The following is a 12,656-nucleotide window of genomic DNA, read 5'->3' as shown; positions in this document are numbered from 1 at the left end:
TAAGCTGAATGTAAGTCAGCAGTGTGCCCTTGCAGCAGTGAAAACCAGATGTGCATATTGGTTTGTGTTAGCAAATGCACAACCAGTAGGTTAAGGAAAGTGATTATTACTGTCAATTCAGCACTTATGAGACTGAATCTGAGCTCCCCAGCACAAAACAGACACCACCACACTGGAGCAAGTCCAGTGGCGAGCCAAGATTAGAGGGGCTGGAGCATGTGACACACAAGGAGAAGCTGAGAGCGCCATCCTTGTTCAGTCTTAAGAGAAAGCCAGGAAACCACCTAAGAGTTTTCAGCTACCTAATAGATAAAGACAAGACAGAGCCAGACCCTGCTTGGAGACGTTCAGCAAAAGGCTAAGGGGCAATGAACACCAGCTGTAACAGAAAAAAAATCTGATTACATATTAGGGAGAAATGCTTTCACAACAAAGGTGGTGAAACACTGGAACACATGGCTCAGAGACATGGTGGAATCCTCTTGTTTGGAGTAGTCAAAGCATGACAGGACAAGGCTCTGTGCAGCCACCTCTAACTTTAAAATTTGACCCAGAGATCTAGAGCTCCCTTCTGTAATTCCATAATTTCTATTTGCCAAATAGAAGACTTATGTGTAGAGAAGCTTTTTGACCAGTAATTCTCATTATAAAGTATAATTTATGTGTTTAAAAGCAATTACTGAAATTTGTGGGGAAAGCATATAAAAATACATGCTTTCTATATCTTGTTTGCATATAAAATATGGAGAGCAACTGAAAATAGTTACTTTTCCTCAGCAAACTATCCTACAAAGTATTATTTTCAAGAGGCAAAGGAAACACTCCTCTGAGGTAGCTAACATACAGTAGAAATACATTACACGTGATACTGGAAAACGCAAATGAAAGCCTACAGAACAAGCAGTAGAAAAATCTGAAATAATGTAGAACCTAAGTTATATGAGGGGAAAAAGATACCCACTTGTTCCTCTGCTACAAGTAAAGGATGTGTTGATTCTTCACCAACAGAGGGGAGGCGTGCACTTCCGACAGAAGGATGTCTGCTGGAAGGATGTGATGAAGCATCTCCAAAAGATGGATATCTGGGATAGCCATTAGGTAAACTTTGTGCATTGAACCCAGGAGCTGATTCAATTAGAAAACAAGCAAAACCATATTAAAATAGAACATTTTACTGTATACGAGTAAGACGCTTTACATCTTCACTCTTCAATTTTCAAAAGAGAAATTAAAATAGTAAAACAGTATTAAATATTCACAAGATTCAAATTTGCTGGGGGGAAGGAAAAGAAAAGCAAATTGCGGAGTATAGCATCCCGGTATTTACTGGGAAACATGTCTGAAGCAACCACTGAAATCTAGGTGTATTACAGACCACAGTCCTCCCAGTAAACTCTCTATCCAACTTCTCTTTTACCATTAACAACGTCTCCCTAACAAACAGAGAATTAATTACTTAAGCTTCTATTTCTGTGAAATCATCAATAACCTGAAATTCTTAGTTTCAAATATCAAACCATCTGCCTGAGATTACCAAAAATCTTCTGGTATTTTTGAAAGGACTTCACTCTACCCATCCATCTACTCACAGCAAAAGAAAGATTCCAAACTCACTGTAGATGTGATATTACCATTACTTTTTTTTTTCCCCCCTAATAAAAAGTTTGGAACATTGCCCAACATTAACATTTCTCAGAAATAATACAAGTAAAATATGGTGCTATATTATAAAGCAATTCAATAGATGTATTCATAATTCAGCAAAACAGCAGTCTTGCACAACATCTAAGTACCCAGACCTTGTTTCTTAAAGCTGAAGAACTTGACTATGGCAGTTTTGCTCTCAAGACTTAGGATTCTTGAAAGAGAATCCTCAGCAAGTACCTCAAGAGAATGCATTACTGGTAATTAGCCTCTTAGGTTTAAATTAGTTTTCTTTTTAATTACTTAAAGATTTAATGCAAATTAAATGCTGTTTTCAGCTAAGTACCATATTACATTCAGGTACCTCATCTGACAGTATAACTAAACTTACTTGTAGGTGTTCGAGGGGTTCTTGGAGCTTCCAACTCAGTTTGATGATTATTCCTTTCTACTACTGGTTCTTCTACCACATTTATGCTATTATTCTGCATTATCTCTTGCAACATATTAAATAGTTCTTCTGCACGGGCACATTTAAAGGCAAAGATTCCTGTAAATATACAGGGAAAAAAAATCAAAATCTTTTAACATAAGAAACATGCCTTACCATTTATAAAATTAAAGAAAAAAAAATAATAACTGGAATCCACGTAATGAATACCTGTTAAAGAAGCAAAAATGGTAAGAAATTTTCATTGCACCAAAACACATAAAATTACTGTGAGAACCTTTAAAATGTTTATCTAATAGAAGAATAAGATACCCATGCACCAAAAGTTAATTAGAACAGAAAACTGATTCAGTTAAGAGCAAAACTAAGTTTTGAGTGCTAAATGAGGGGTAAAACACCCCCCTCAAACTACAAAACAGGGCAAGATTTGGGTTTTTTTAAGCTGATAAAAAGTATACCTGTTAAATAAATAAATTTTAGAAAACACTAAATGAAACTACTGTGGTACTACAAGGTAATATTTTTAAAACCAGATTTCTATTCAACTGCTGTAAAAATAAGATTCCTGCACAACAGGAAAGAATTTAAACACTGGGTAAAAGTTTAGTTTCTTTAAGAAGATTAAACTGAAAAGCTAATAAGACAAACTGTTTGAAACAGACAGTAATACACCAATTGCTTTAGGCTAAAGGATAGACACAGAATACAAAGTTAGCAGCAATACCATGTATTTTGCGTGTGTATTGTGCCACTTTGCCTTTAAACAGCAGGGAGTGCCCCAACTTACCCTCACCAGCAAAGTCGCAGCTTTGGATTATTCTTCCATTGAAAGCATGAAGTTAAAGTTGACATGCTTGTTAAACGTGGGTGCAGGTGCTCATTTTTTAAAGTGAGTATTACAGTCTTAAAACACTCTACTAAAAACTGCCTACGGATATAGCTAGTTCTGTAAGTGCAACTATGATAATAAGCTGGCAATTATTATCATCATATATTTATTTAAGGATGCAGAACGGTGTCAGATCAGAACTACCAGAAACGCTCTGCATGACAGAAGTTCACAAAACCCCAGCTGGGAATATACCAAATGGGCTAAGAGGAATGACGCTCAACAATTAATATTCAGCTGGCACAGTGAACAAGCTTCATACTTGCAATACAGCAGCTGTAGAGCATCTTCTACTACATTTCCCCAACACATGATGCAGCTCAAGTACAACAGTCCATGTTTAATTTTTTGTGTATTTCTGAAAATTCATAACAGATACTTAAATCTTAATGGGCAAAAAATAGAATTTAAAAAACAATCTAGGTTCACAAGCTTTAAAAAGTTCCAAGTATGTTTCTGAGAAATTCAGCTGCCTTTACTACTTTGTTTTTAAAGAAAAAAAGCTTCTAAATTGCTGATTCCTTAAAATATGAGGTGAATCAAATTGGCACTGATGGTGCAAGCAAAAACAACTCGATGAAACCTTGGTTTTTATTAAATGCGTTCACATTAAATACAAAATGATCTGTCACTTACACAATATGGTGACACACCAGCTCTTCCAAGTTTTCTATCTGAATTATCTATTAACTGTGCTCCCAAAACATGTCTTCAAGGTTTTTAATTCCTAGCACAAACTCAGTGTTTCAACATCAGTGCACTCTGACAACTTATCAATAGATGTAATTTGAGATTAAATGGAGAACACAAACAAGAATACTGACTAATTCAATTAGTTAAAGTTGCTAGGCAGTATTCAGGGTATTCTCAAATGAAAAACTTCTCAGTCATCTCACCAAGTGAAGATGAAATTTTGCAACTGTACCCACAAAACCCAGTGTAGGTCTCATGAACAATGCTCCATTGCAAAAAGGCAGCAGAGAGAGAACATTTTCTGCCAGATTTCTTTTTTCTCAATATTCACAGTATTTGAACATTACGTAAGGAATGCAAGAAACAAAAGAGGGAGGAAAGGGTTGCTGCTTACACAGCCTACTTAATCTTCTCTATTTAAAAAAAAAAAAGTTATGAGGGAAGCAGAAAAGTCAATTAGACTCGGTGGAAAGTTTTGAAGACTTTCTAATAGGCCATGGAAAAGAACCTTCAAAATAGTATTTTCAACTGAATTTTGTTTGTATCTATTTTACCTTTGGAAGAAGCAGTAAATTAAACCTGCAAAATCAATTAAAGTGATTTTCTTCAAAACAACGGTTATTACTTTCTTCTTCCAAGTCTGAACATCTGCTTAGTGTGGAGCATACTGTAACATTTGAAAAAATCTCCAGTTCTCATTAGGAGATGAACTGAGAATGTCTTCTAAACTCTTATCAGAAAAACCTGTCTGCCCTTACCTCTGCTTGGACAATGAAGACTGACCAGCTTTGTTTATGATCAAGTTCCAGACATTCCAGACTTTTTAATGAAATAAAAAAAAATAAATTTCCAATTGTTAAGTATCATTATTGATAAACACACTAGTAAATGCTAAAAATCTGTAAGAAAATAAAAATGCAACTTAATTTCACAATGTATGAATACATAAGAATTCCAACTACACACAGCTACATCACAGTAGAAAGATGTAAAATGAGGCTGAGACCTCAACCAAAACAGCTATTACCTCAGGAACAGCTGCAGTGAAGAGAGATAAAAGCCTAAATGTTATTAACTGGGAGCCAACCTTGGCCACAGCAGGCATGATCTGGGAACTGGAAAGGTAGACATCCTTTTCCAGTTACAGCCACACAGAAAATAGTTGAGCATAGCTGGAGTTTACACACTTAATATGAAAATGTGTCAAAATTTGACAATGGTGTCACTGATATAAATGAAAGTGGTATTTGTTTTAGGAAAAGGATGAAACACAAATGTGTTGCTTAAGACAATAATAGGGTAGGGATATCCAGTTCACACCAGTGCTCCAATCTTTTAAAATCTAAAAATAAAGAATTCTTTGAATTATGAGGAGATTCCTGCAGTTTCAGGTTTCATTGCTCCTCCCTGAAAGTCAAGTCAGCCTCTGAGGTAGAAGAATTTCCCTGTCAAAACCACCTTCTAAGTTGATCAGAAGTATCCACACATACAGGCATAAAGTGCTCCAGACCTAAAATGCCAAAAACTATGTGCAACTCAAATCCTCGTTTTACCATACGACCATTCCTTATAAGGTAACTTTTTCCCCAGAAACCATATTCACATATAAAACTATCGCCTTTACAACCTTTGCCAAAGGACTGGCAAATTATATATATATATATATATATTTTTTTTTAAACAAAGCTGACTTCGAATGTCAAATAAATTTCAAAAAAAGCTTTATATACAAAAATGCCACATACCTTGTCCAGTTTGACACCTTCGGCCACTTTCAAAAGAGAAAAGATTTGAGTCATAGCCATAGCGACGGAGACAGAGGTAGTGCCATTTTACAGAGTCCCTTTTACGGGTGTACAAAATTAGTTCTGTATCTGTAAGTTCCATTATGCCAGAACCCAGTTCATTACCATCATCATCCACATTAATAACCTATAAAAATGAAGTTAAATAGCATTAGGTAAGTACTCTTTTGAGCACCAATACAACTACTAATAATGTTTCATTGATGTGCTTCACCTGTTCTGTCGTATTAGTTATGATCCTTGAGGTGAAATTTTAAAAAAACCCCACACCTCACCAAACCATTTCCTTTGCTCCCCCAACCCAGAATTAAAATAATACATATTTAAGAGCAATATGAATGAGACTCGTAAAATCCAAGGAGAAATTTAAAATAGAAGAGATTTTAAGGTTTTTTTTTGTTTGTTTTTTTTTTTAGAACTGGCTTTATGTACATATTCTAGTGGCCATATCTGCCACAGATAATGGAATCCTTCAGAGCATCATTTCTAAAAAAAAAAAATAAAATAAATATTTGCTTTCTCATATAACCCCAACTTACAGTTGGGAAAACGAATGAAAAATAAGGGGCTCCAAGATGAAGCTTCCTTCACATACCTGTATAACCTTGCACTGTGCTGAATCGCCAGGCTGTTTTAGATTTTTTTTCTCTCTTTTTAAACTCAACAAATAAATCAAATACCCCATGGTCATCTTGCCTGAAAATGTGTACAAAGCTGAAACTCTTACTCTTCCTGCTTTTGCACCAGTTTGAGGTCATCCGCATCCTTTATGGAATTCAGACAATGTATATTTTGCTCTACGTGTATTTTATCTCACAATGCTACTTTTAGTGGGATTCTTTCTTATGCAATAAAAAAACTACCAAAAAAATCTTCACTATGGTATCAATTCATGTTACTCCTTAAAGAGACATTTCCAACTTGAAATTTAGTCAATTGAAAAGAATTAGGAATAGTTTCATCTGCCACTGAGGTTTATGCCAACTTTCTTCATTTTGCAAATTACATTCTTTCATCTTCTCCCTCCTGCTGCTAAATCAGCAACTCACACAAAACAATAGAGAAATTCTGAGGAGGAAAATAGGAAGCAGTTACATAAAGTGATGTCAAATGCACAAAAAGCAAGTATACTTTATCCTTCAGCTTTTTATACTGGTAATATTAAACATTTCCAGAAATTCCCATGGTTTTAAAGCTCATTTCAGTATTGCCTTAAGGCAACACATGAATAATTTTTCAGTATGGAAGCATTACATTCCTTTGCCAACTCAGAGACAGTTCGGAGCACAGACACAAATCTGACTTGTGTGACTATGCAAAGGTATGTTTACTTAGAGTCACTGACTTCAGCAGCTTCATGTTAAGTACATGAACAAGTGTTCACAAGCTTATAAATTCGAGGGATATAAGGAACAGAAGCACATTTATAAATAAAATTTCTCAAGTGAAGAAGTTCTCAAAAGGCTATAATCAGCAGTGATCTTCAAGTAACATCAACAGTCCTAAATTTTCCATTGCTGAACCCAGATCCAGGTTCATAATCACACTTCTCCCATAGCTCTTCTCATATACTTACAACTCCCTTAACCTTCATAACCTCCCAGAGGCAACCACGTTACTTGGGTCCTACCAACTGAAATGGAGATGGATCAAAAGCACAGGGCTTCTTCTCTTTCCTGAAGATCAAAACTATCATAAAAAAAGCCTAGAGAATTCTCTGGTACCTGCTAGTGAGAGGATTTCTCAAAGCAGCAAGAGAAACCTGTAGCCACGGACACCTGCAACCTGGTAATTTAACCAATCAGTAATTTTCATCATACTTTTATTTAAATTTTTTCCAATCACAGACCTACTCTGGAAGAAAGCAACAGAATAATTTACAGTACATCAACCACATCAGTTGCTTACCTTAAACTTGTTTCGATGGTTATCTGGGACAGTTTCTTTATCTGGACAGCTACAACAGCTACCCATGACTTCTTTAGAAGACCATGTGATCTCTAAAGAGGGAAACAAAAAACCCAAAATGATCGTTTAGTTGAAGTAAAAATAGAGTATCATCAACAAAACAATGCAACACAAATTCCTCTCTGAAATTACAATTATTCATGATGAATTTAGCAGTTATAAATAAAAAATAAAGATAAGTACTACAAATATTTTTAAATAGTTCAGTTAGATCTGGCATTAAGGAGTGGCAACACTGAGCTGTTAAAAGTCCTACCAATAATTCAATTTGAGGTTACTACCAAACAGATCCATTTGATCTGTCACCTTAATTCCCATAGTTGCAGATTGGGGGAAAACAAAAACCAACAACTTACTAGGTGCAATTCTCATCTCCTAAACCAGGGTTTTTACACAAGACAACTATCTGGATTCCTGTCTACATGAGCACTCCCTGGTTCAGACTGCTGAGCTCAGCCCTAGTGATGCCCATACAAGCCCTGGGCAGTAGGAGGTCACCAGGCAGAGGCAAAACAAAGATCCCACATGGCAATCCTGAAAGGCTGCCCTGGCTTTGGCAGCTCCAGAGCTGGCCTGCAATGGACGGTGGAGGCGTTCCAGGCCTGGAGACAGCCCTGTGCTGGCAGCCGTGCAGTGAGGCTCCGTGCTTCCACTTTTAAATACTTGCCACATAGCAATGTACATAAAACTATGTGATCGAAGTCAAAGGAAGGGAAGGGAAAAACCTCCACATTAAACACAAATAATTTAAAACTTAGGGGTTTTTATTTCTATTAAGTTCTGTTTGGATTAAATTGTGTTACACAGTCTACTTCATTTGCTATAAAACAGTAAAATACTCAACTAACAGAACAGGATGGCTAAATTAAGGAAACAAAGAATAAATATTTGATATTTTTTATATTTTCATTTAAAGATTTTTTGTATGTATGGTAAAGCTTTCATAAAACAGTATGATAAAGTATTTGTAGAATAAAGTCTCAGAACTTGCTTCTCCCTCTACCACTTTGCAGGGGGTGGTGTGTCTTGTCCCTCTTCAATACAAGAAAGTCAGACAAAAGAAAACCCATTTACATCATCTTTATATTGGATAAGAACTAAAATTTCCACTACACAAATGAAAAGTGGGGCAAAATCCTGGAAGAGAGCTAGTAAGCCAACAAGAGATATGACATTAGGAATCAAGAAGGGAAACAGAACTGATAGATAACTTTTCCTGACTAAAGAGGAAAAAAAATCTGATGTCACCTTAAGAAAACCGGGACTTGCTTTCTAGACAGGCATTTGTATTAGCATGCAGCAGTAGTATCCAAGTAGCACTTCAGTCTGCTGAGAAATAAGCAATACAATGAAGAGCAGCTAACTCTTCCCCTCTTCTTGACCAGAAAAGCCACTCAGAAAAGATACTGCTACCCTAGAGACCGTATAAATATGTCTAAATCTGCCACCAAACCCCTGCAGAGGTGAAATGGAGAACTTAACAGGAAAAGATAACAACATGGCTTGGATTAATCCAGGAAGAGGCAAAACATCAGACATATAGTCAAAATCACAGATTCTCTAATGTCATTTCTGGCCACAACATGAATACAGGCATTAACTTGACAGGTATTTTTTCCCAACTCAGCATGAAACTGGGCAGCTGGTTATTTGCTTCCACTGTTGCAGAGAGAAGCTATGCTACACACAAGTGGTTTTTTGCATAGTGAAGTCCTGAATTTTATTAATCAGTCCAATCAGTCTCTTAATTAGAATACTTTTAGTAGTCTTCACACATACATCCCATTGCTATTTGAACTATTCAATTTTTTTTGCTTATGAATTCTGCCTGTTTTGTTTACAAAGGGAGATACAGGTAATAACACCTATCACTGATTTCCTACCCTGTGGCATCCCACAATGCCTCACTACAGTAATGTTCAGATATTGGCCTTGTTAACCTGCTGATGCTACCCTATTTATTGTGAGATTTCACTGCTAAAAAGAGCAACAGGTGCAATAGATGCAATGCAGATTAGCAATGAATATATAAATTTGCAGAAAAGGTTTTCAAGCTCTGGTCCATACAGCAGTCAGTTGCAGATGCTTCTAGCAGCAAATAATAAAGCCCAGTCTTAGACCTCCCCAAACATTCTGACAGTGGAAACTGAAATAGATAGCAGCATGCTGTTACAGTATCATGACTTCCTTTGCATTCAGCATAAAATAATTGATCAAATCTGTTGGAGGCAGATGCCTGCAAACCTAAACAATTAAAAAAAAATTAACCGCACAGTAGCTCGGGAAAAGTCACTAAAGTTGCAAGTAGAAAGCTGTAGTATATTAAGATGTATAAAGTATAGCCACTGTATCTCAAGAACAACAAAGAAAGGGTATGTAATCAATAATCATACAAGCTTGTAATTTTGTCTCCAATATATTCTAATATTAATACTTTGGAAAACCAAGAACTGCAATGCTGTTTTAAAGGAGAGATGTGAACCAAGGCTATGAGGAAGAAATGAAACAGCTAGGGAACTGGCAGAATTAAAAATCACTCACCTAGATTTGGCCATTAATACTCCCAGCCTCTGCTGCAGCATCAGGGCTTCTGTCATACTCAAAGTGTCATGCTGTCTTGTCACAGAACTAATCATTTGACCTAGAACTAGAAGAGTACATAATTTTTTTTTTCTTTTTTTAAAGATGCCAGTTATTAAACTAACAAAAATGCATACTTTTTAAAAAATATTTTGGCAGTATTATGTCAAGTGAGGTATTCATGGCTAGTGCATCTCTAAGTGGAGTTTTAGACAAGAGACTTAAGACTCTTAGAGCCTCCCCAGCATTTCAGTGCCTAGCTGGGACTTGGAAGAAAATAGTCTGGTATCCCCTTCTGCAGTGTAGCCTGTCGCACTGGGGCCTCCACTTATTCTCCACTCACTCCTTACCCAATTTAGTGTGTGGAAATGACAGATGCAAAGCTCCCATTATTCTTACCACATACTGAACCAAACCACAGCAGACAAACCGAACACATACAGCTCAACTCTGCTTAACTCCCTCTTGCTTATCCTACTGAACATACAGAAATGCTTACTTGTATGGTTAGCATACCACCCTTTCTCTGCTTCCCTCATGATTCTTGCTTCATGACACTAACCATAAATTGCTTTGCTTTCACTTCCCCCACATTCCCAGATAACCTCATACTAGCTATCCACTCACATCTAACACTGAAAACTCAACTGCTGCTTCCATCAGACTAACAGTTGGCAGCCCCCATTCTCTGTAAAATTGCCAAACAAGCACTTGATGTTTCCTTTGATGCTGCTTCTTAAACTCCAGAGAAGGGCTAAATTCTTAAAAAAAATTACTTCATTATTAGTCCTTCTTATCAGCCTTTCAGGATGTCTATGCAAACTTGTTTGAGACCATTGTAGCTCTACTCATCAATATTGCTGCAATTCTTTGTATTGATCTGCTGTCCTCTGCCTTGCACCTGGATTAAAAGCATGTTGGGAACCCAAAGCACTCTTTTTTTGCATAGTATCAAGTGTAATGTAGTCCCAAACCCATCCCAGGTCCTAGGCATCATGATGATAGTTGCAGAACACTCTTACTGTGAAGGGATTGTGCCAGAGAACAGCAGAAATTCAATACTGGTAAATGCAAAATAATGCACCTAGTGAAGGAGCTCTGTGAGTTAGGAAAGATTGATCAGTCATGTAGCCACACAGTTCAATGAAAACACTAGCTCAATACCTATCATAAAGCAAATGAAACAGAATTGTTCAGAAATAACTAAAAGAGCCAAAACAAAAATACAATTCTATTGTATGAATCCACACTGCACTCACAGATGTAGTAATGTATGCAATTGTGCCTCCTCCTGTCAAAAAAAAAAAGAGTAAAACCAGATATGCTACTTGGACTTCTCAGCCTGCGAAAAGGTATCACAGAGGACAGAATTATAAGTGACACGGAGAAGATACATAAAGCACAACTATTTTCCAAATGCAAGCATTCGGGAGCAGCAGTTAACGTTATCAGCGGGCAGGTTCAAAAAAAAACTACACAAAAGTACTTTTTGCACATGGTATGTAGTTAAACTTAATGATCCACAACATCTTGTGGGAATGAGTTGCAAAAATGTAAAGAATCAGAATGTAACTGGACAAATTCAAGCTCCATGAAGAACTTTCAAACTCGAGGATGTCACATCTGACTCAAAAAGTCTCTAAGCTGCAGATATTTAGAAGGGTCTCAGGGAACGATCATAAAATGCTCCCTTGTACTATTCCCTATATATTTACTATTGGATGTCAGAATTTACTATTTAGTGTCAGAAACAGAATACTGAACAAACCAGTTCTTCAAAGTCTGACTGAAGAAAGCCAGGGGAGGGAAGGAAGGGAAGGGAGGAAGGAAGGGAAGGGAGGAAGGAAGGGAAGGGAGGAAGGAAGGGAAGGGAGGAAGGAAGGGAAGGGAGGAAGGAAGGAAAGGGAGGAAGGAAGGGAAGGGAGGAAGGAAGGGAAGGGAGGAAGGAAGGGAAGGGAGGAAGGAAGGGAAGGGAGGAAGGAAGGGAAGGGAGGAAGGAAGGGAAGGGAGGAAGGAAGGGAAGGGAGGAAGGAAGGGAAGGGAGGAAGGAAGGGAGGAAGGAAGGGAGGGAGGAAGGGAGGGAGGGAGGGAGGGAGGGAGGGAGGGAGGGAGGGAGGGAGGGAGGGAGGGAGGGAGGGAGGAAGGGAGGAAGGAAGGGAGGAAGGGAGGAAGGGAGGAAGGGAGGAAGGGAGGAAGGGAGGAAGGGAGGAAGGGAGGAAGGGAGGAAGGGAGGAAGGGAGGAAGGAAGGAAGGAAGGAAGGAAGGAAGGAAGGAAGGAAGGAAGGAAGGAAGGAAGGAAGGAAGGAAGGAAGGAAGGAAGGAAGGAAGGAAGGAAGGAAGGAAGGAAGGAAGGAAGGAAACTCGTATTTAACTTGAACTAAAACCTAGATTTCACAAAGGTATAGAAGGATAAACTTATTGAACTGCTTGTCAGATATGTATATTTGCATACACATACTAAACAAAGATTCTCTGCTGTGCATAAATGGTATTTAATATCAGGAGCTTGCAGCAAGTCACATATCCTTCCTGTAATTTATCTGCTCTTTAGCCATAAGCTTTCTTGATCTTGGACAAAATTGTACACAGTTGTATTCAAGACCTGCTCCTCTGCAACACACACAGG

The 12,656-nt window shown here is 37.5% G+C and overlaps 1 protein-coding gene across 1 annotated transcript; it reads right to left on the bottom strand.

Annotated features, from left to right (window-relative positions):
* Window positions 1-961: 961 nt before the first annotated feature.
* On the bottom strand, window positions 962-10,061 carry LOC141955841 (fibroblast growth factor receptor substrate 2-like; the record flags this gene model as incomplete). Its single annotated transcript, XM_074895363.1, has 5 exons — window positions 9,992-10,061; window positions 7,391-7,482; window positions 5,423-5,609; window positions 2,036-2,194; window positions 962-1,125 (listed from the first exon to the last, which is right to left on the bottom strand). Coding segments are annotated over exons 2-5 (576 nt in total), but the record flags the coding sequence as incomplete, so codon positions are not given.
* Between the last annotated feature and the right edge of the window lie 2,595 nt (window positions 10,062-12,656).

Source organism: Athene noctua, unplaced genomic scaffold (assembly GCF_965140245.1).
Source record: "Athene noctua unplaced genomic scaffold, bAthNoc1.hap1.1 HAP1_HAP1_scaffold_777, whole genome shotgun sequence".
NCBI lineage: Eukaryota > Metazoa > Chordata > Aves > Strigiformes > Strigidae > Athene > Athene noctua.
This window is presented reverse-complemented; position numbering and strand designations above follow the sequence as displayed.